General features: G+C 49.5%; 1 protein-coding gene and 1 long non-coding RNA gene across 4 annotated transcripts; one reads left to right on the plus strand and one right to left on the minus strand.

Moving 5' to 3' along the window:
- Positions 1-338: 338 nt before the first annotated feature.
- GDPD2 (glycerophosphodiester phosphodiesterase domain containing 2) lies at positions 339-15,737 on the minus strand. 2 transcript variants are annotated; one of them, XM_072336547.1, is made up of 16 exons: positions 15,333-15,737; positions 7,441-7,584; positions 6,421-6,524; positions 6,235-6,328; positions 5,992-6,051; positions 5,549-5,647; positions 5,166-5,259; positions 4,588-4,733; positions 4,342-4,424; positions 3,650-3,800; positions 2,957-3,172; positions 1,897-2,048; positions 1,449-1,596; positions 1,175-1,257; positions 770-798; positions 339-479 (listed from the first exon to the last, which is right to left on the minus strand). In XM_072336547.1, the coding sequence occupies exons 2-16, from the start codon at positions 7,552-7,554 to the stop codon at positions 427-429; spliced, it is 1,626 nt and encodes a 541-aa protein (XP_072192648.1). In that variant the 5' UTR covers positions 7,555-7,584; positions 15,333-15,737; the 3' UTR covers positions 339-426. The 2 variants fall into 2 exon arrangements, with proteins under 2 accessions (XP_072192648.1, XP_072192646.1); XM_072336545.1 differs by lacking the exon at positions 15,333-15,737 and adding an exon at positions 13,128-13,255.
- LOC140252182 (uncharacterized) lies at positions 10,557-14,949 on the plus strand. Of its 2 annotated transcripts, none has more exons than XR_011903560.1 (3): positions 10,557-10,652; positions 11,195-11,247; positions 14,875-14,949. It is a non-coding gene; the product is annotated as an uncharacterized lncRNA (long non-coding RNA). The 2 variants fall into 2 exon arrangements; XR_011903559.1 differs by having other exon boundaries at positions 10,579-10,652; positions 11,183-11,247.
- Positions 15,738-24,126: the final 8,389 nt, after the last annotated feature.

The raw sequence follows: 24,126 nt of genomic DNA on the forward strand, positions 1-24,126 counted from the left end.
TCTTATTTACCTCCTGCCATGGGGCGGCAGCACTTTAAACAAGGCTTCCCCATCACCAGTGCTGCTGCTGACAGCAGGCTGCCATACCCCTGCACCAAACAGTGACTCAGACCCCCACCAGCCTCCAACCGAGCACCCCAGGGTTGATGTCTTGGTCCTGGAGAAAAGTTCAGCTCTCAGGGCACAAGGCAGCACCAGCAGCCCCCTGCCCCAGCTCTGTCCCCTCGCTGCCTGCAGGAGCAAGGGAAGCAGTTCCAGGTCTTTGTGGATGAGAGCAGCTCTGCACCACATCAGGAGCCAGGAAGGCTGCAAGCTCAGGAAAGCTGCAAGGGAAAGGAGCCTTGGAGCCAGCCAGGGTAGCACTGCCTGCCTGAGCTGCGAACTTCTCCAGCTGCCCCTCCCCACGGCTGCTGCAGGCTGGAGGGGTCAGTCTTGCATCAGGCTGTTGATCTTTGTGAGCAGCACGTCCGTCTCAGACTCTGGAGAGAAGAGAAAGCAAACAGTCATCATTATCTGCGGCCACCACACCGCAGCGGCAGGCAGACCTGCCCAAAAAAGCTGGTTGGAGGAGAGATGGGGAACGTGGGCATCCCCAGCACCATCCCACAGGGCTGTTTGCTAAGGGCAGGGCAGGAACTCCCTGCGTTGGGATTCCCTTCCCTCCCTCAGCCATCTCAAAGTCTGCTGGGCTCAGTCACGCTCCATTGGGGCAGGCTGTCTGCCTGCAGGGAGCCTCCCGGGACAGAGGAGCCGCCGTCTGTGCACTCACCAGCCGTCCGCCTTCGCTGGGAGCATTTCCTAGGAGATGGAGCAGGATCGATGTTAGCACGTCAGTCTGGGCACCCCCTCCTCCTTCCCCTCCCACAAGCTCCCGGCTACAGACTGCAGGGCCCCACAGCACACAACAGTTTGCTCTCAGTGTGTTGTGCTGGGGTAGAGCAAGGTCCCCTAACATCAGCCCTGGGGGACACAGCAAGCTGGTGAGTGCAGCTGCTTTGGGTAGGGCCAGGAAGTGTGGTGCTAAGAGCTGCCCTTGTGCAGTGTTTTTTCTCCCAACCAGGGGAGCTCAGGACATCAGCCCAAGGTGGATGGCAGCAGATGGCACACGCATGCGGGCTCACCACCCACGGCACCCTGCAGCCTCCCCCACGCCTACCCCAGGGGTCCAACTTACTTCATCAAGAGGAAGGCCCAGAGGATCATCAGGAAGGAGACACAGTCTACAACAATCCAGATCATGAGGTACGTGCTGCTGGGCTGCAAGGTGACAAGCCAAGCTTTGAGCACCACTGCTGGTACAGTCCTGCCCACTGTACCAGCAAGGTCTGCAAGGTCACGCTGCCACATCAGCACAGCACAGAGCAAAGCCCACCTTGCATGCAGCTGCAGGACCAGACCTACCACTTGCACCAGGAAGCTTTGCACCAGAGGACAGAGGTTTTGCTTACCAGCAACCAGATGGGGCGTTTCATCTCCTTCAACACCTGGCAGGCATTGGTGGTGACAGAGCTCACCCCTGAGCACCACAGCACAGAGAAAAGCCAGGGCTGGTTCACCACGTACAGGTTGACTGAGATGTTGTCCTGGCGGTACTGCCTGTGCAGGGAGAGCCGTGGTCAGCATGGCAGACAGCGAGGTGCCGGCACACTCAGCTCGTGGCAGAGAGGCCTGCATGTCTGGGATGTGATCCAGCAATTGCAGCCACGTAGAGCAACTGTCTGGAGAGACAGACTCAGGGCAGACTTGCTGGCCAAGCAGAAAGCTGCAGCCATCTCCAACCCCTGCAGCAGCCTCGAGGCATGCCAGGCTGCAGCCTCCATCCAGCTCTCAGCCCTGCTGGGGCCTCACTTATTCTGAACCCCAGACTCACAACCCACTTCCCCCCCAGGCTCTCACTTGATCTCCTCAGAGCTCATGTCTTGGTAGGGCAGGTTGACATGCAGCAGTGGCTCGTTCTCATCCTGGTGTCTCTTCCGGCCATAAATCTGCTGAATGCCTGGAACCTGCTGTTTGACCTGCTCCCTGAACCCATCCGGCAGCCACAGGACCTGGGCAAGAGCCAGGGAATATGTGTAAGGAAGAGACACTCCAGGGCTCTGCAGACAGTGCCCCATTCCTGGAGGCACAGGATGTCAGACTGGAGCAGGCTCTGAGCAACCCGTTGGAGCTGTAAGTGTCCCCGTTCAGTGCAGAGGAATTGGATTAGATGGCCTTTAAGGGTCCCTTCCAACTCAAATGATTCTATGGCTCTATGATCTCCCCAGATGATCTCAGCCAGGGCAGTCTCCTAAGAACTCATCCCAGCCAAGAAGTGAGAACAAACCCCACTGAAAGGAGAAAGTAACTCCAGCCTAAGAAAGCCACTGCAGGGCACTGACATCATTCTGGGTCCTGGAAGGATTGAGCAGAGCACACTTTCAGCCACAACATTGCAGCAAGAACGCATCCCAGGCCAGCATTACAGTACTGTGCCCTGAGTTCCCACAGGGAAAGCAGTTTGGGTGTTCCTCCAGCCCTGCAGGGTAGCACGTGACTCACACTGTTGAGGCCAATGAAGTGCAAAGGAAACTGAGGTGGCTGCAGCAAGTCAAGGGACTGCAGGGAGAGGTGTGGTGTAGCGTAGGGAGCATCGATTTCATGCACTTGTACCCGTGCTCCCCTCCCTTGACCGAGTGAGTCACTGTTTACACACCAGAGTGGCCAGTTCTGGGAAGCAAGTATTTGCACAAACTGCAGCTTTATGCACTACCCCCAACTCTTGGCAAGTTCTCCCAGCTAGAGAACCCTGGGATCTCTTTCAGGGCTATGCTACCATGCCAGGGACTGACCATCAGCTGCACACGGGGTTGCTGTACAACAGGAGGGGCCAGCAGGAAGCATAGGTGGCAATGGGGCATGTGGGGAGATAGAGATGCTCAGTGTGACAGTAGGGTCCAGCACTTGGTGGGCAGCTCACCTGCTGCAGTGGGATGCCAGACTGTAGGATGACTTCCAGGGTGGCATTGACGAAGCTCTGGTAATCGCTGTGGTTCTCTGGCCGGAGGTCAAACATGATGGAGATATTGTTCTCCTTGGCTGCATCCAGCACCTGCTCCAGGGATGGGATCTTCTGCCGAATCGCCTGCAAGCGATCGCCGAGTGAAAGACTTTGCACAGTGGAAAATGGTCTCCGCTAGGAGGGAAAGAAAGTCAGTCACCACAGGCAGAGCCTGCAAGCCTTCACCTCCCCCACCAGTGCTGCTCCAGCCTCCCCACCATGGGGTGGGCACAGGGCACCTCTCCCCTGCTGCGCACTAATAGCACTCTTCCAGCAGCCCCAGCACCTGTGAGCATTCAGCAGGTCATTAGTCAACTGAACAATGTTGCCCCAGCTACATCCATGCCCAGGCAGGCTGTGCAGCTCAGCACGAGCATTGGCAGGGCATGAGACATCTTCCTGCAACCCAACCTCCCTGTGACTCAGAGCAAACCCCAGGTGCAGCACCCAGCACAGGGTGTAACTGCACCCCAGGGATCCACACAGGCATGAAAAGTGCTCCTGCACACTGCTCAAATGACTGCAGAGGGAGCACAACTCAGAGCAGGGCTCTTGCTTCCCTCCCCCCGCTTCCCTCTCTCCTCCTCAATGCACCCATTCCTGTATCCTGACCTCCAGGAACCAGCTGCCAGCATCGAGCTGCTGGAGGTCTGTCCAGTTGAAGGCAGTGCTGTTCAGGGCAGCTCTCTCAGGGAACACGGTCTGCACATCGGTGGTCCTGGTGAGCTTCTCATCATGCATGAGGAATGGGACCCCATCAGCACTGGTAAAAGGGCAGAGAGGAAAGCTGCATCGCAAGCTGTTTGCCTACTAACGCTGCCCTGCTATTTTTACCCTCTCCCAGCCACTTTCTAAGAGTAACCTCCATCCCAAGCCTACTTCTGAGTCTTTGCACTAAGGGGTCAGCCTCTGGGATGCAGAGAGCATCAAGAAGCCAAGCCAGGAATCATGTAGTTCCTTGCTCCCTGCAACAGCTCTCCCCACAAGAGGATTGCATGAGATGAGGGCTCAGAGGCTGCTTTCCAAGCAGTGCCCTCCTCCCCAATGGGTCCTCCTTCCTAATGGCCAGGAAGGCAGCCCGGGTAAACAGGAGAAACCCAGAACCTCCCCACAGCTTGTTGGGACACCCAGCTAGAGCCAGGGCCATGCTGGGGTGGTGACATGGGCAGAGCCCTTTAAACAGGGCAGACTCCAAATGAGGACTGTGCCAGTCCTGCAGGTTCGCTCCCCAGGTGCCCACCCAGAAGGTGACATCCCAGGACACACAGGCCCCTTCTTCCCTCTGAGCCCTGCTGTCCCTTTACCTCACCATGACGTCTGTCTCAAAGACTTGCACATCGCAGTCCACTGCCTTGCGCAGAGACATGAGGGTGTTTTCAGGGGCCAGCTGGAAAGGGAACAAGTGTCAGGAAGGGGCAGACAACACCCTCTCAATCCACATCCTCCAGCCCTATGCTGCTCCAGGCACCTCCCTCAGCCATGCACCAGCTGTTGCCTGGTGCCTCTCAACTCCGTGTCACCTTGAGTGCTGTGAAGGTGCTGTTGCTCACCATAGGGGCTCCTCGGTGGCCGATCAGGGCTGGCTTGGGGGGCAGCTGGTTCTCCTCCATGATGCAGGGCGAGGTGATCCCCAGGGGAGCCAGGTACAGGGCAATCATCACTGCAGAGTATGCAAGCAGCAGGAAGACCTTGAGGCCTGGAGAAAGACACGGGGGGTGCAGGGGTGAGCTGCATAGGAAGCATTTTGCAGGCTGTTGGGAACAAGCTGATGCTTCTTCTTTCAGCATTCACTTATAGCTGCCCTAGGTCAGGCATTGCATCTCTGGCCTCAAGAACACTGCAGGTTTCTTCTTGGCCCACCGCATGCTCTTGCACCCCAACAGAGGACTTCTGCAGGGTCCAGTCTGCCATCTGCACCTCTCCTCCATTTGCAAGGCAGTGTGGGCTGGAGCTGCACCCAGGTATAAAAAGCAGCAAATAGGAGCAGGGGTGATACATCAATACCAGAACTCAGTCCTTCCCACTGCATCACTGCTCCCTTTGTACTGCTCTACTGCCAGTACCTCAGTGGGGTGCAGGAAACAGAGCACCCAGCTGCAAGGAGAGGTAGAGACCCTGGGGGGGTTACCTGTGTTGTGGGTGCGGTAGATGACGCTGGCCAATGGCCAGGCAAGGAGCGTCATTCCTCCCACTATTCCAATGTGAAGGAAGGGACCTGTTGCCTGGGAAGACAAAGGCAGGGTGTCACACATTACAAGTCCAGACCCTGTCCTCAAATCCCAATAGCAAGGACCTACCACTACAGCCAGCATCACTGGAACAGACACAGTGCCAGGGAGAAATGGACCCCTCTCAGTCCCCCCCACCCTGATTGCAGCTGTTCCAGGCAGGACTGCACAGAGCAAGTGGGAAAGGGCTTAGCCCTCATGGCACACAGCCATCCTGCATCTCATCCCCACAAGCCTCCACAATAGGACAGTAGGGGGAGTTCCTGGTGACAAGCCAACTCACCTGCAGGGAGATGCGTGCACTCTTCCACTCCTCTGCCCACTTTATTCCCAGCCCTGTGAAGGCTGCAGCCACCACGAGGGCAGTTACGATCAGCAGGATCTGTGATGAACAGTACAGGGCAGTTAAGGCTGTACACATCAATGTCTTCTAGACCAGCAGGCCCTCCCCTCCACCATTCTTTAGACATCCTTCCCCCCATCTTGATTCACAGCTGAACTTGAGAGCAAGGAGAATAGTCCTATCCCAGAGACCTGGGGCTGAAGGACCAAGAGCTGCTGCCCACACACAGCCCCAGCAGTCTGTCCTCAGTTTCCCAAGTGCAAGTAGCAGAAGCCCAGGGAGATGCCAAGTACCAGAAAGCAGTGGGGGAGGACCAGGCAGATTATGTGCCCAGCATGCAGACAGCCAGGGCATGCATCATCTTCCTGCATCAACAGCCTCACCTTGTGCAGCCAGTGAAGCTTCAAGGGCTGGCCACAGAGCTGTAAGCACAAAGCAAGGACCTGAAAGAAGGAAGAGATGTCAGAACTTGTCTGTGCTCTATATCTCACTCTCAAAGGGCACAGCCTTCCCACTGGAGCCCTGCCTCCCTCTCCCAATGCATACAGGGTCTTCAGGCTCTAGCTGGCTCATGCCCAGCACTGATCCATACACCTGCCAACACAAAGGGGATCAGCAGGGCTCACCAGTAGCACAGCTGAGTAAGTGATGAGCACAGCTGTTGCTATCAGCAGGACCAGGGACCAGTCCAGCCACAGCTTCTGCTGCTTGAAGATGAACCTGCAAGTAAAAGAAATGGTCAGAAGGATGGGTACCATGGGCTGGGGGGGGGGGCATTAAAGAGGTCAGATTGGATGTGGGATCCTACTCACTCATTAAAGTTGTGGAAGTCATTGAGGATGATGATGGCAACGTAGAGCCACACCAGTGTGAAGAGGAAGACACAGAAGAGGAAGAAAAACCAGCTGCAGTCACACTGAAAGCCAGAGAAAAGACAAGCATGCACACATCTGCATGGCACCCAGGCCACAGCCAGGTGCAGGGAGCAAGGATCCAAGCACTGAGCTACCCAGGAGAGCTCTTTTGGGAACAAACATCTCCCACTACAAGCTCAGAAGCAGTTGATGCCAGGCTGGAGAGCAGCGCTAAAGCTGATATGGCCTCCTGTCCACCTGCAGTGGCCTCAGGATCATGCTGGGACTACGTGCACAGAAAAGGGCAAGGTGCTAGGTGCCATTCCCAGTTTGCTGGGCTGAGCATGGACTAGTCTAACTAGAAGGGCTGGGCATCTGCAAGAGCTCCCAGGCTGCTCCTGCCCACCCAGCCAAAGCCAGGTCCAGCTCCAGGCTCTCCATCCCCAGCCCCACATGTGCAGGGATGTGTCAGGTGCCAAGCGGGACAGCCAGCAGCCTGGACCATCTCTCACATACCTGGCAAGATGGGACAAGCCATGGCACAGCCACTCCCATGGGAGTGGGAGACCTCAGAGAATCCCAGGGCCTCACCCCTGTGCTGGGTTACAAATCAATGGGGACACCCCCCTGCCAGTAACCCCAGGGGGGGGGCCGCACCCTGCCCAGGCACTGTGCCTCCCACGTGCCTCATTGGGCACCATGCATCCCAGCACATGCCCACACCATGCTCAGTTCCAGACACGTGCAAAGCCAGCCACAAACGCGTGCCCAGTGGGGCAGGGGATGGGCTCAGCCTCACGCTGCAGCACTGCCCTTACTGTTACCTAGCAGGAAGAGGGCTCATTCTCACCCTGATGCCTTTATGCATCCCCCTCTCACTGCTCCCATGACAGCCCCTGGACAGAGAGGGTCCCAGGGCACTCCAAGCTCTCCTAGGGCTCAGAACCAGCCCCAGCTCAGCATCACCCACAGGATCACCTTGGTGGTTCTCAGACCCCTCCTCTTCTCCTTCTTGGCAGTGATCCACTGGCAGCTGTAGAGGCAGAGCAGGCAGGTGGAACATGGGCGGCAGCAGCCAGGAGGGTCTGCCATGGTGCAGGGCTGTCACAGCGGGTCAGAGTCCTGCATGAGATGCACATAGTGTGTGGGCACAGACCTCCCCACACACCAACTCGCAGCCCCATGGGGATGGGGCACTGCAGCATCCTGGCTCCACGTAGCAGCCACTGCCCCAGAGCCCTGGGACATAGCGGGGCTGCTGGCCACGTCCTCAGGTGAGGCACTGTGCCAGGGCAGCGGAGCAGAGCAGGCAATGCAGCCCAACTAGTTCAGCAGGCTGCCCCAGCACCTTATGCACAACGAGCTACAGCAAGCCCAGAGCTGACAGGAAGCAGGGCCAGCTCCAGCCCAGGGTTTGGGGCTCTGCCTGAGAGCAAGGACATGCTGTAGGATCTAGGCTCTGGCAGCGCTAGCACCCCACAGCTGCAGGACCATAGCTGAGTGCAGAGCTGCTAGTGGCCCAGGAATGGGAGAAGGGCCTGGAAGCTTTGCTGTGGTCCCCATGCTCCTGTTCTTGTCTGGATGAAGCAGAGAGCCCCAAACAGGGTCTGCCTTTAGGAACATCCTGAAACCCCATCTTCATTACTGCTTTCCCTGCTGCAGAACCACCCTGCCCCCCTTGCCCCCATCCCAACCTCTTTAATGAGTTGGGCGGCCTGCAACCCACCCCAAGCAGCACCATCACTCTTGCAGAGCTAGATTCCCATTTCACTGCAACCCCATAGGACCCTAGAACCAAGTGTGGGAGCCAGGAGACGGCATGCTCCCAGCTCTCACCACAATGCCACATTCTCTACAAGCCTGGGGGGTAGGCAGTCCAGCAGGTCCCAGTTCCATTCCAACCTGGCAACACACATGCCTGTATTCCTGCACAAGTCCCAGGCATGACCCCCATACAGTGCAAGATCTCCACTTGTTTAGGAGCACATTCATGGGACAGTCCCCACACCATGAGAACTGACGCTACACAAACTGGGAGATGACACAGCTATCACCACGATCCCCAGTGAGGAGAGCTGAACCCCGAAGACCAGGCACTTTCCTCTCACTGATGCTACAGCCCTGGAGCTCGCAGATAGGGGTCACTTCTACCAGGGAGCAGCGGGCTCAGCCAGCATCCCCTGGAACTTGCTCCCATCCCCCCCTGCTGTTAGCATCCAAGCATTGGTGCCAGCCCTGCCCAGGGAAACCCTGACACACACAGGCTGGATTCCATGCAGGGCATGAAGGACAGCAGGAGTGGCTACAGTTGAACTTCAGCCCTGCACAGCTGAGCCTACTGCACACGAACAGCACAGGGCTGGCCAAGGACCCAAGCCTGGCAGTGGCATCACCGGGCTGGCCACATACCCACACTGCTGGCATAATCTGCAGGGTGCTGAAAGCACATTCAGAGGGAAAATGCCACCCTGTTCCCCCCCCAGCTGGAAGCTGGACTGCAAGCAGCAGCACCAGAAATAGCCACACAACACCCTTGCACAGGGCACAGGTCCCAAATAGAGGAGAGCTGGACAGCCAGCAGATGCTGCACAGCTTTGGCTACAGCTTCATAGGAGGGCATCTGGGGGACCACTGGGACTTCAAGAAGCCCTCCTTCAGCTCTCAGCAGGCATCTCCACAGTGTACTGCCAGCCCTAGTAAGGGGGCTTGATGGCAGCACATAACACTGCTCCAGCTGCTGGAACAGCAGCGTACATGCCCACAGCCCTGGGGGGATTTGGGAGGCTGCACCTCTGGGGTGCTGGCGTAGGACAACCAGATGGGCACAAGCAGGGTGCCATCCATACACCCACCGTGCCACCCTGCCCGAGCCCACAGCCCAACCCTGCTGTCCCCATGGACAGGTGAACAGAGCCCCCCAGGGCATCCCTAGAGCTCCGCAGACCCCACTCCCAGCCTCACACTCCGCATCCCCCTGCGCTCTCCATCCCCACAACCAGGAGGAGCAGCACAAGCCCTCCCTTCCTCTCCCCACCCTCCATCAAGGCAATACCCCCTTTTTGCTTCCCTGCCAGCCACGCGGCCGCCCCCTCGGTGCTTCCCGCGGGGAAATACCTGCTCCCCGTCGGGCTTCGGCAGCGGGCACCGAGCAGCCAGGTGAGCTCTGGGCTGAGCTCCCAGGCGGATGCCGGTGTGCAGCTCGGCTCCGTGCCGCCCGCTCACACCCTGCTGGGTGTGTTCGTGGCCCGGCGGGGCTGTCGGTGCCGCCTGCAGGTCCGCACAGGCCGACGAGGGCGGGCGGAGAAGGAGGGGGGGTCAGGGAGGGCGACGGGAGAGCCTTTTGTGCCCGAGGCTTTGTGGCTGCTCGGGAAGCGAGGAAGGGGCCCTAGGGGGGAGCACGGGGGAGTTTGCAGGCAGCCCACGCACAGCGAGGATTAAGGCTGCAGGAGGGAGGATGGAGGCACTGCTGGGTCTCCCAGTAAGGAGCTGCTCTGAGCCTACAGCCCGGGAGGGCTTCTCCTTTCCCATCCCTCGGGCAGACACAACCAGGTCTGGCCCTCACACAGCAGGCATTAGGGCATGCTGCGAAGGGAAAAGCACAGCCTAAAAGCAGTTTCTTGTCTCAGGCTGCAGGTAATGCATCCACACTTGTGTAAAGGAGGTTCCCAGACATCAACCTGATGCCACCTGCAGATGGACACAGCCAGCCATCTATGCATCCACCTCCCACAGCTGTGTCCTCATCTGTAGTTCTCAACGCAGCTGAAGGATGAGCAGTGCCACCTTTTCCCATCCTGGTCTGCAGCTTGCACTGAGCTGAGGGCACCAAAGCGTGGTGATCAGAGCTTCCAGCAGCAGCGTGGCATCTTCTAGACCTGCCTGACATTCCACTGCTCACAGCTGTTCTCCACCATCATTTATAGCTTTGGCAACTAAGCAGTAAATGGCTCTGCAAAATGTGCTGATCGAGTCCATCTGCAAGGCCTTATCAGCAGATGGATCGGAGCGTGGCAGCACTGCAATACACTTAATTGCTCCACTCCCATAAGAGCAGGCAGATAGCGCTGCTGAGACCAGGAGCAGGGCAAAGGAGCAGATATCTGGCATTAGGGTCGGGGTGCAGGTTACAAGTGGATGACTGCGGGCAGCAGGGAGGGACAGAGGACCATTGAAACCCAGAAACAACACAGGTAAGCAGGAAGATGCTGAGCTCACTGCGGAAAAGGGCAACTGGGACGCACTACGCGGTGCCGCGTAGACCTCCTCCCACCAGGGGGCACCAGCAGGCCCGCTCCTTCCACTCAGATTCCTGATTTCTGTCCTTTGTGAGGCAGCGGCCATTTTTAACCCTGCCGTTACCCCATATTGCGTGAGGGCGGCGGCGTCTCCTAGCTCCGGTAAGGGGCGGAGGAATCCATGCTGGGTACTGGCACATAGACCGGGCCTTCTCGCTCGGTGCCGCCAGGGGGCGCGCTCGGCCCGCTCTGCCCCGCCGCTGTGTGAGCCTTGCCGGCCGCACGGGGTGTTTCGTTCTCCCTCACCTGTGACACTCAGTTCGGATCATGGCGCTAATCTCAATTGCCAGAGTCCATAAGGTCCCCCTTCTGGTCCCTCTTCTGACCCCCCTCCAGCCCAACCCCCCCCCCCCAGCTGCTCCCTATAAGACCGACCCTTCCCAGTTTCACTACCCTACTCTGGACCCTCTCTAACCCTCTCAAAGTCTTTCTTGCAGTGAGAAACCCACTGAAAAGCTGAACACAACACATGAAGTGCAGCCCCGTATCGGTAAGCACGAGGGAAAACCTCTCTGCAGAACTGCGTTTATTTCAGCCCCCACCACTAAATCCATGTCATATGAGGCAAACCCACTCGATCAAAACTTCCATGGGTGGTCCTTATGGCTTTTGTTCCCAAAGCACATGAAAGCAGCACGGAGCTGACCTTTCGGATCTATTCGGGGCAGTAATTGAGATTAATGATAGGAGCTCTGAGGATGGAGTGCAAGCAAATAACTGAGAGTTCATGCTGCACACCATGGCAAACCTCAGGCTGGATGCTGATAAACAGGAAATGACTTGAAGGGAATGGTAGCACGGCATGTCTAAAGTCATGATAATGCAAGACTTTCCTTCACGGTGGAACCAGATACAAGCAAGAAGAATCCAAACAAGGAAGTCTTGCTTCCATTAGAAAAAGCTTAGCTACCAGATGCTGATATTTTCTGTCAGAAATCTGCTCTCAGCTCTACACACTGAGCTAAAATAACCTTCTGGTTTAGGTACAGCTTCTACATCAGGGACTTGGACTGGTTTAGGATTTGAAGATGTTTATCATTTCTCATTTCCTATTTGCCTTATTGCATAATTAACTGAAGCCACACGATTATAAACAGAAGCCAAATCTCAAGTGTTACACTGAAGACATGAAAAAACAACACTCAGAATATACCCATGTGTAACTTTGACTCTTTTTGAATCTTTGGCTTCTTTTTCCTCTACAGAGAAAACCAATTAACCATGCTAGTAGTTAATTCCCTTCCTCTGCATGGGTAGCTGCTTTACTAGGAGTTCTACTTACTGAATGAAGCAGCACAGAGACTCTGCAGAACCAGCCCCTCTTGCTCTACGCTGAAGCACATACTACAGCAGTAGCAGTGATTCATGTTATTTCCTACTCAATATTTCCCTTGTCAGGAAGAATAAACCCCTCATGGCTACCATTTCAATTGCTCCTCTACAGTACTAAGTGTCTATAGAGTTCTGTTTCCATTGTTTATTAATCTTTTAAGACATATCATTACTGTTACACTGGAGAGAAACCCTTACAGTGGTGTGCTTGCTGCTGGCACACCTCTATCTTCTGTTTAGAGCCATGGTTACAGTAGAGCCATGGGGTTTTGTTCCCCCCTTTCAGGGTATAGAATTTTGATGCAAGATCACAATATTAAGGCATAGCATAGAACAAAAAGTCTGTTTGTTACTTACGCTATTTGTCTTTCCCCATTATTTCAGAAGCTTCCCATGAAAACATTATGACTCACTAATTTTACTATTAAGCCATATGTTTTGTTATAGCATCACTAAGGACTTAACAGCACTCCAGATAGAACCAGACTCTGAATCAGTGTTTTAGTCAACAACTAGCTTAAGGAGCCTGCAAAAAGCCTTCAGCAACCAAGACCTGCTAAGATACAGCTCCCAAGCACTTATAAGGTTTTGCTTTGTATTTATGCACTAACGTAGGTAACAATTCAAGTTGCCCTTGCTTTAAGAGTATCACCACATACAGGATAATGTCTCTATAAATTCAGAGAAAGAAAACAAAGGCGTTTAATTCGCTATCACATCCTTATCCTCAGATAGGTAGTTAAAGGGCAGACAGCACTTCTAAGGGTAAGGATACGTAACAAGCTCTTTACACTCCTATAGTACTTGCAGGTCCATAGCATTATTTAATGTAATTACAAACTTCCACTATTAGAGAGCTTCTCAAAGACATTAGAATGCCTCCTACTGTTCTAAGGAAGGCAGCTTATTTATAAGACATACCTCTTCAAAAGTAACTTTTACCATACATATAGCTTGACTACAGCTTGTATATTACAAACATTATGAGCAACCAGCTTAACTACTAGAAAGAAAAGCCCTTAAAAGTAGCACACTCACCAGACAGAAGCAGCTCCTTGTTCCAACCTCCCCAGTGTATACAAGCAGCAGCTGTCTACCATAGCCAAATTTATATGACCAGCCTCCAGAGCACTGTGTTGGGGTAGGTCTGTGTAAAAGGTCCCTGGTAAAGAGTAGGGAGTGCTGTGGTGGGAGGTGGTGCTTGGGCCTTTTTTAGGTAGTGGTTGAGTATAGTTGTGTCATAGAAAAGCTCTGTGTAGGCTAATTAGCTTTTCCTTTGAAGGTAGATCTTTAATAGGTTTGTCAATTCTTCTATTTATTGCAACAATTATTTATGACTTTTTTTTGGTCACTCTTATTCAAGGTCGTTTTCAGTAATAAATATCTTTGCTGAGGTTAATGCTTTATTAAATTGCCTTATGTGCCTAAATTGCTATAACTAAAAAAACAGTCCCCAAAACTTCAGTTCTCCCCATTCTTTTTATACTGCCCATCTGTTAGAGATGCTTCCTTTAAATCTGTAATTGCTTTATTTTGGTAGCTACGATGTCAAATCTCCTCCTGACCCTTTAACTGCTATAGGAAGCTGCAGAGGGCTTCTAGTTAGTTGTCTGTACTTAGGCTTTTTTCTCCCCAGAGTTACAACGCAACCAACATCTCTGGGGCTTTATCTGTGGTTTCTTATGTTTAGTGATTGTTATCAAAATGCTTATGGCTTGTAGGGAAAAACAACCAACTTGAGCTGTAGGGAGCGTTTGTGCAGCAACAAGAAAACTCTCTTGAATTCACACCTTGGTTTGGGCAAGGGGGAAGGTTTTTTTCCTCCATTAGAAGTAGGAGAGATTAAATTTAACTTGTTGTTTTCTCTCCTGTGAGGCTTCCCTCAAGCTGTAAGAGGTGCTGGTTTTAAATACGGAGTGAGTGGCAACACGGAGAGACTGAATAATGTGGCTGAGCAGTTTTGTTGAGGAGCTGCTGGGAAGTGTAGAGGAAAGCACAGCAGAAAACAACTCTATTCCTGTTGTAAACCTTCTGGCAAAGAACTGGAGGGGCTCTTCTGAAAGGCAGAGCTTAAACATGTAAAAAGCTTCAGCTGCCTGAGGGACCTGCTGCAAACAATCTGTTCTGGCAAATTAGGACTAGATCTTATAGATTGCACAGGTATATGCTCCACAAAGCTGGTGTTTCTCTATGGAGTGCTGGGAGGGGGTGGGGTGTGCGTGAACATTTAGAGTATCCAAATGCTTTTTCTGCTGAGTACAGAACACATGCTGTGGGTATATATGAACACCTTGCATGGCTGGTAATGCATCTTGAACTTATGTATGTATAGGCTACCTGTTGGAGGAGGCTTGCTCTTAGCTGATTCTTGCAGATGAATTATAACCCATGATTGGAAATGATGCTAAAATAGAAGGAATGCATGTTCTTTAGTTCTGTCTTAGAATCAGTAAGAGCACTACAGTTCTAGATGGTACTAAGACTACATAATTAGTAATCATGGATGCAACATCCTTGCTTTAAGACTGTCCACTGGGTTCAGATTAGTGAAATAAATGGGAGTATGACCTAACCATCTACCTGTAATGAGCTTCATTATCCACAGGCTTTACTTTTACTTAACTGCTCCAAAAGGTTGGAGGATTAAAAGTAATGTACGTACTACTTGCAAATCCTTCCAAGGTTTTCTTTCAGCTCCCTGAAATATCACAAGCTTTTGGTTGTGTACTGTCTGGCTGTCAATTAGGTGGTCATTTGCCTAACTGGTTGTAATTTCTTTTGCTAGTGCTAATTGATGTCTTACCATGGACCAGCTTGCAGCCAGCTGTGGATCTGAAGAACTTCTGTGATTTCCAAGCAGCTGGAGTTATTGTTCTGATCACAGATGACGGTTGTTACTTTGTCTGGTCTTTTTTCTTCTGGCTTGCTTTTATCTCAGTCAAATGCGAAGCTCATGCAAGCTAACTAGCTTGTGCAGTTAAGACATGCCAATTGCTTCCCCTCATAATGTAGACTGATACGATCATAACTCATTTTTATGGCTTTTGTCAAATTACAATTGCTGCTAAATAAAGTGTTTAATCCTGTGTCAAGAAGAGAATGTAATTTGTATTAAGAAATAAAAATAGACTTGTAATTCTTGTCTTCTGTGTTTAAGAGACGTGCACTCTTTGCATGCCAGTAAAGTGGGCTCGCTAGGTAAAATACTTACACAGCAATCTAACATCCATTCACAGAACTTACCTTCTTTCTGAGGAAGTGCCCAGTTATTCAGAAGAGATGGTGTTGCCTGTCAGAACTGAGCTGGTCTGTGCCCTAGAATTGCCCTGGGCTTTTAGGATTTGTGAAGTTCAAGAAGTAGGTTCTCTTCTTTCCCAGTTGCTGCAGGGTGACGCTGAGGTGTGGGGTTCTGTTGCCTAAAGTCCTGATCTGCAGCATTAGGATCTAAGGAAGCATGCTTGGAAAAAGCCTTGGGGAAGTCCAGAGACGAGCTTCAAGGGATGAGATGCAAAATGCCACTTTCTATTATCATAGCTGCCACTATACTTGAAGCTAACATCTCAGATTATACCTCATTGCAGTGGATGCTATACACCTATAGGACAGCAATCCTACCCTCACGTACTTGTACTTATCTATTTTATGGCTACAGACAGATGGTTATGAGGAGCTGAGAATATGCATAGCTCAGCATGAAGGGCATTTGTCTTGGCACTCTAGCTGTTTACTCACTGTCAGGCTTTGTTTCTGGGTTCTGCAGAACTATGCACAGCCAAGCAAGTATTGCATGTGTTGGAGGCAGTCCTCGAATGCACAGGCTAGGATGGAAGGAAACAAAACAGGATTGTCTGAGAAACAAAAGAAGTGGTGAGGAAAGAGGAGCGTGTAGGAGAACAGGAGAACGATGAGAGTGACCGTGAATAGAAGCAGCTCAATGGAGGGATGAAACAGTAGCTAAAAAGCAGAGGGCTCAGTGTGTGGTAAACTCTTATGAATCGATTGGGAACTGCATATGGAGGCTGTTGGAGCCAGTCTGTTGTTTGTGGCACTGATAATTCTGCTCCTGACTGCTGTTGGTAATCAATAGTTTGAGGGGGAAAACAAAAGTGAAGAGCTGACAGAACTGTTGTGGTGTTACAACCCTACTGGAGACTTGTGCAAACTGAGGATGAGATGTAGCCTTGACCAGCTCTGTGGGTAGCAGAGATGGCTGTATGTTTCCCACTATAGCAAAGTTACAGGGGGTATTTGCTGCGTTTTCCCTATGTGTTTACTTTTATAACCAACAGTTCTTGTTCCAAGATAGAAATCTGACAGCAGAATGAACTTTTGGAGTCATTTTGCACAGATCAGGAAAATAATCACTTAGCTAGTGTTAACTGTGAGCTCTGATTTATGCTTATTGATATTCAGTTCTGTTGTAATGCAAGTACTTGTGCTAATTTGCATTGTTCTAATGGTCACTTTGTGATATATAAACTACCTCAGGTGTCTAATTTTATCCTCCCTGAAATCCTGGCTATACTTTGATGAGAATACTACTTGAGCAGGTCGCTGCTACCAGAAATGTATTTCTGCAAGTTATTGAATGACATTATTCTGGTGACATTAACAGCAATCAGCTCTTCAGCTTCTGAAGAAATCTTTTTCTCATTACAAGCATGTTATTACATCAGTCCTGCTCAAATTATCAAGCTGTGCTGCTGTGGTGGAAATACAAAGTCAGGGCTTGAAGCAGTGATGGAGCACCTGGTGGAAGGCAGGGCCAGCCCAGGGGAGCTCAGGTGCAAGCAATGTACCTCAGCGATGGAAGGGGTGAAGCCAGGATCCACCCCTTCCCAGCCCTCATTTATGGGTTGGCAGAGGAGGCAAGGGGATCTTGCTGGAGATCTCTGTGTACCTGGAGCCTTCTGAAGGTAAGTGGTTTCTTTCTGTTATTTCTATGCTTGGGGCTGTTGTGATTGAGCAAATCCTCACTTGTTGCAGCCTGGGACCTTACTGCTCTGCTGTTATTGCTGTGTTTTCCATTGCATTACAGCTGCATTCTCAGAAACAGTCATAGGTGAGAAAGGGAGACTAACCCAGGCTAATTTTCAGTTGGTGTTACAAAGATTCATAAGTGCTACTGAGAGAATTTTTATTTTTGCTGTAAAAGTGGAAGTTCAATGATATAATGGCAGAGAATGAGGGACAGAAGAAGAGAGTGGTACCTGGCTCAGGAGTAGTCAATTCAATAGAACTAAAAGGTCAGAGGAGTAAGTGGAAGTGATCAGCATCTTGTTACTTGGGCTGCAAGAAGCGTTCCCTTGGGAAGCAGCACTGTTGTGTTCTGGCTGGTGGTGGGAAAAACTGCTCTGATTATGGAGCCTCAGAGTGTTGTTATGGAGGATGTAAGTCTTAACCTTGATTTAATTGGTGTAAATGGCCGTGTTGTCTGGAAGCTGGAGGGGGAAACATGCTTAAGAGGGATGAATGGCATAGATGTTAGCTGTGAGTGGCAGTATGCAATAAGAATGGGAGAAAGCATTGAGGTTCTTTCCTTGGATTATGGCTAGCCATAAAGAGCTGCAGATTCAGCAGGTTAAGTGAGACAAGGTCAGAAGAGCAGCAAGTGGCTGGAGACCTGCCCAGTAACTCATGCAAACAGTAAGGGTATAAGTAGCTGTAAGTAGTGTTTGCAATCCAGTGGCAGATCCATTCTTGGGTGACTGCAGGTGGCTTGCCAATAAGCTGCTGATCTGGGACACTGATCTTAGTTGTCTTAATTTCCTCCTTGTTGTGCTCAGTTCTTTGCTTTGATGGATAGAAGATAGATACATCCCCATTCCTGCTGTAAGCATTGTGCCTGGACTACTGAAGTGGAGTCGCCAAGAGCAGCTAAACTCAAGAGATATCTCAATGCTTTGATAACTACAAAGCCATACGAAGCTTCAGTGCACAGAAATAGCTATCCCAGTTGTGTCTTTCTTTTTCCTGTATTAAGTTTGAATGATACTTAAAAAAACCTAAGCCTGTCTGTTTTTTGCCTGTGTGTCTTTCTGGAACTCTACAGGAAGATGTACCAGGTTTTCTTAGTGTTGGCAATCCCACTGTGTATATATTTGATAGGTTCCTGCAATGTAAGGACCAAGCCCTTTTGAAATCCAAGGTGCAGAATGGGTTGTATTGAAATATCCTGCTGTTAAAATGGTGTTCCACTGTATATGTGCAGTAGAAAGGTTAAGTCACAGCTTGAAGCAGTGATTGAGCACCTGATGGAAGGCAGGGGAGCTCAGGTGCATGCAATCAAGGATCCACCCCCTCATTTAAGACCTCATTTAAAGGTTGGCAGTGGAGGCAAAGGTATCTTGCTGGAGATCCTGCATGCCTGAGGCCTTGCAAGGATAAGCAGCTTTTTCCTTTTGTTTCTGTGTCTGTGGTTGGAACACTTGGGCTTATCTTTACTTGTTGCAGCCTGGGACTTTGCCCCTCTGCTATTATTGCTGTGCTTTCCATCACGTTACAGTATGCAAGCTTCTTATATCGCTGCATAGGGGAGGAGTCTTGGCAGGTTGCTTATGTAGGATTTTTCTTACTGTATTTGTGATACCCATCAAGTAGCTCCAAATGCTGCATGAAATTATTTATTAATGTAGTTTTTATGTCCAAAAAGTGAAAGTGTGCCAGAATTCACCAAACAGTTTGATTATGCTATGTTAATGAAAACTATGTGTCTTGTTGATGTACGTATTGATTACCTTATTGCATCATGCTGGGAGCCTGAAACATTATTCAGTAGGGGATATTCCCATGTGACCTAATAACAATAAAAACAGTTTCATACAGCACTAGTCTATTTAATGCTAAATGATATCCCTCAAAGAGCAAGCTACTTACTGTGGCTGGGCAGTCTCTGTGATTAGAGTGAAGGAGTCCTTCATTTGAGCTCTCCCAGAGCCCAGTATCAACCAGGTGGGATCCCACTTCTTGCTGTAGTATTGCCTGTTGGCTTGTGCTCAGGGGACATCAGAGTGTAAAAGCTTTGTGCTAGAGATGATGGATGGTTGTGCAGTAGAATAAATTATTTTGCTTTGGAGCTAAATAAAATTCAGTGCTTGTTATTCTGAATGTGTAACACCTGCAAGTAAAACCTGCCCCTTTGTCTTCTCTTTCCTGATGGTAGAGGTGGTGAGAGGACAGCTGTTGGGCCAGCGTGGGGAGGCAGCAAGATTTTAGGTTTGTCTTGTATCTGATGGGCTTTCCTGCTTTTTAGTCTGGCAGTAACAGATGAGCTGGTTCAGAATAGTTTTGAGCAGTCTAAATCCAGATGTACAGAGGCACATCTGGCACTGATGAATGTGGCCAACTTAGCATAAAGAGGGAAGCTGCTGCCTCATGGCTGAGGAATGTAGTCATCCATTAACTGAGCCACAGCTGTAGCATCAGCCTGGGCATTCGGGTTCTGCATGTTGATGTGATTTATTCTTTCCTTCCTTTGTTCTAACCCCTCTAATCTGAAGATCAGATTCTTTGATGTTGACATAGCTGATAAAGAAATGCCTGACATGGAACTGGGATGTTGCTGTTAAGGGTAACATCAGAATGCTGAACATGGAATATGATTTTGTTTACTTGCAAAATGCATCTTAGGGGGGAAAAAAAAACCCAAATTAAGTCCTGTGATAAATCAGCTGTGATTGTCTGGATTAAGTCAAATGACTGAGAAAACTGAGGGGGAAGGAGTTAATAAATTACGCTGTCAATTTATTAATTGGCAGTGGGTAAAACAATTGAAGAGGGTATTTCTGGACCATGTCATGAGTAGGGGACCTAGAAACTATGGCCCTACTAATTCCTGAGATCACAAATTAAGCATCATGCTTGGCCCATGAGCCAGACTGTGGAGCCTTTTCTTACCTGTAATGGTGCCATAAGTTGGCATGTTCAAGGAGTTAAAAATCAGTTCTTTAAGGCACTGTGAATGATAGGTGATGCTCTTTATTTTGAATATTAATTCTTCATAGCATACCTTACATAAAGTATCTTAAAGGGTCACTTAATTTATCCAAGTTTGAAATAATTAGAACTCCAAATGAGGCAAATTGATATGGCTGGAAATCCATTTTAAGGCATGACAAATAGATTGATGTGATGGTCAGTGGTTGGACTAGATGATCATGGTGGTCTCTTCCAGCCTTTATGGTTCTATACGTGTGCTTTTGAGATAAGTGGATGGGAACTGTGTGATTAATCCTGCAGATGTGTATGTTGTGAAGAAACAGGGTATGACCAGTGGGATTTTAAAGCACGTGTTGAGCTTTTGTTTAACAGCACTGCTGCCAAAAAAAAGTTCTGCAATATTAATTGATATTGCTGATTGGCTGTAGCCTTCATGCATGCAATCAACAAGCTGAGGTTGCTGTAGCCTCATTACATGAAACCACTTATAATCAACAATCAGTTTTTATTGCAGGAGAGACAAGTTTTCTGTGAGTGTTTTATGACTGTATGTTCGTGGGCAAAGGCAAAGACTTGGAATATTCCTACAAACACAGCCTTGTTCTAAACATGGGACTAGATGATCATATAGTGGTCTCTTCCAACCTTTATGGTTGGAAGTGATTCAGGCAGTGGTGGGAGAAAACAGTCTGATTGTCAATGCTACTTCAGGTGACTTTTCTGTTTCCAGAAAAGAAATGTTCAGTGACAGAGGGATGAAGCATTTGGAACAGCTTCCTAAATGGCAGGGGGCTGGGAACCCAGATGGTTCATTTTGGCTCTTTGTGAGGTTTTCCACCCATGTCTTGTTGCAAAATACTGAAGAGTTGCCCTTTCCTGTTGCCTTTGGAGAAGGGCCCAGCTACCCATTTTATAGATGTCGAAGGAAACCCTATGAGGAGTGCAAATGGAATCACTGAGAACAGAGGTGTTTTTTCTGTACAAAAGCACAGGTCAGAACTGATACTGCTCCAAGTCAAAGGGGTATTTGTGCCAACCTGTGTTGGCAATGAATGTATCCAATCTTTCTATGGTACCTCTTGAAATGTTTTGTGAGGCTCCTGATGTACAGCAGGCACCTCAAATCTGTTAAGCCATTGACTTCCTCCCTTGTGCATATAAAACTGTTTGAAAGTGAAGGTCCTAAAATTAATGATATCCACGTACTAAGTTCCAATCTGTTTGAGCATGTTGGAAGGAACTCACCTGAGATTAAATGGGATGTGAAATAATGTCTATCTGGGAAACGTGTGGATTTACTGCCGGTGAGCGGGGTGAGAACAGTTTCTGATAATAAAAATGAAGTACCGTGTTGAGGTAACTTAAACAGATACTCAGTGATGCTTCCACACACAGTGTGATATGTGCAAATGAAGTTGCCAGATGGCACAAGACAAACGTGCGTAGATCCTGGCAAAATAAATGACACTCCTTGCAGCGAGAGTCAACAACAAGCAGAAATACTTGTTATGCATTCTTTTACAGTAACAGGATATTCATAAACAAATAATAAATTCCAGGCTCATCAATCACTGCCAGGAAGGGAGGAACCAATGTTTGATGTCTTGACAAAACTTTTGTCGTTGGTTGTTTAATTTTTCAGCTCATCATTAAACAATAAGATGAATAACGCCTGCCCTTGTTTGCAGGAAGCTGTAACTCCTGTCTGCTGCTTGAATAGAAGCACTTTAAAATGGGAATGGGTAGGAAGTTTCAGACATAGGTAACTGGGAAGGAGCATGTTATCTTGGAAGGCTGCCATGGTCTTAAATTGAAGAGATTAAAGAGCTAAAAGAGACTGAGCAATTCATTCCTTAGGTACCAGCACAGCACTGGAAAATACATTTGATTCATCTGACTTTTGAGAAAACATTTGCTCTTAATGATGAAGTACAGGTTTTAATTCAAAAAGTTCTGTACTTGAAGGCTCAGCATGTGTTATCACTTGTGTTATCACTTGATTGCGTTTGCCCGAAAATTAATAAGATGAAACCACCTGAAATGATATAGAGTGAGGAGGGTACTTGCACAGCTCAGCTATGATAATTCATAGAGAAGCTGAGTCTTTTACATTAAAAGCAATCTGATGTCAGCTGTGCTTTTTGGCTTGGTGAGTGTGTGATGGCTGATGGCTTTGACTGCATGTTGGTGTTTGAGACAGAGGTATGAGTAATTGCAGGGGTACTTGGTAGTTTTCTCATGCAGATTATGATCATTCTACATGCCTGGAAGTCAGTCTCAGAGCAGAGAGGTGAGCACCTGCTGTAGCCTCAGATGGACTCTCCTGCAGTCTTGGTGCTCCTGGGTACTCTAAGTGTTTCATGCTTAGCAGCTTTGTGAGGTACAGCTTCTCCTGACTTGCAGAGCATCACCACCACAATGGAGAACTCTTCTCTGTAAACACTTGGGGCAGCAAATTCACCTCAAGACAATTAAATGGGAACAACTTTAATGAAAGGAAGCCAGAGTTGGGAACAGGTTTTTCTGGTAGAGAGGCTACTGGATTAGTGATTTAATTGGTAACATTTCTGTACCAGAGTCAGTTGTCTTGGTAGACTACTTGGTTTGAGGTAGACCTCAGACCCTCACTCAGATCAGTGTGGGGTCTTCACTGGCAGCTACTTCTCTCCTGTGCTAAGAAAGTGGCTCAGGGCAGCAGCAAAGGCTGTTTGGAAATGCAAGTTACTGCTGGTAACATGTCAGTGTAGGAACTGCAGTGCCAGGGGGTGGTTTTGGGAAGGATGCTGCTAGTGAGTGCTGCCAGGTGTCCTGCTGTATGGACAGATGGTGATGATTAACTCCACAGCTCAAAGTAACCATCAGGGTACAGGCAATACCTGGGACTCATGCCAGTAAATGACCAAACATCTGATTTTTGAGTCTCTTCAGATAGCAAAAGGTTAAATCTCTTCAGTGGGATTTTAAGAGGTGCTTAAGAACAGTCTGAATCTTTCTGCTGTTGGGAGCAGTGAGACTTGTACCTCTTCCTATCCAATCAGGCTGTACTTTCAGCAGAGTACTGTTCTCCTTTCCAGTGAGAGCTGCATAGCTGCTCCTGAAAACAAAGCGGTGCTTCTTGATGTTATTCTTATGTCAGTCTCTTATTCCTTTACTCCCTTCAAAGTGGTGCAAGCTCAAAATCTTGGATAGCCAGAGAGATGGTGCCTGTTGGATGTAATGCTAATATCAACCCAACTGCACCTCAGAAAGCAGGAGAGCAGCTCAGCAGCGTGCATCCTGCTCTTCTGCATGTGCAGTGGCACCCACAGCCAGGGGCATCATGGCTGGCTCAAAGTGTTCCTAGGTGCATGGAAAGTTTTTCTGAGGGCATTTCCCCTGAATATCTACATAGGTGATAACACCTTCTGCAAGCAAAAGACTGAAGCCCTTTCATCACTGTCTCCAGGAAATATGAAGATGCAAGGCCAGAAGAGGAAGCTGTGTGATGCCCAGATGGTGGTTCTACTTCTCCTTGTAGCTTTCTCTCTCTTCCCTTTCTGGTTGCCATAGCTAACATGGTCCTTGAATCATTAAAGTTGGAACACACTACTAAAACTATCTAGTCCAACCATCACGTTCCTATGGATAGAGCTCTACAGATAAATTCCTTCCATGTGAGTGAACAGAGGTCCTTAAGATCATCCACATCAGCCACTAGAAAAGTGGTTATCTTATGTACCAAGCAGCATTGCCTTCCAGATGGACAGGACAGTATTGAGAGTAAGAATTTATCTCCTTAGGTTACCTATGTGCTTGGGTACAGGTGGTAGGCAAACCACTCATACATACAGTTTCCTATAACATGAGAGCATGTGGCCTACCTGTCACTAAGAGAATGGCTTAAATGGGTTATTAATGACATAAAAACTGAAACTGGCTGAGCCCTGAACCCGGTGCTGCTGTATGGCACTGCAGTCAGAGCATGGTGGTGAAATATACCATCAGTTAATGTAATGACAGGATAAAGGCTGAATGTACTTGCAGTGTGCTAAAGCCCATAAAGAAGCAGCAGGAAAAAAGGTAATAAACAGTGAAAGGTGCAGGCCCTGCTTGCTTCTCT

This window comes from Excalfactoria chinensis, chromosome 4, assembly GCF_039878825.1.
Source record: "Excalfactoria chinensis isolate bCotChi1 chromosome 4, bCotChi1.hap2, whole genome shotgun sequence".
Classification (NCBI taxonomy): Eukaryota; Metazoa; Chordata; class Aves; order Galliformes; family Phasianidae; genus Excalfactoria; species Excalfactoria chinensis.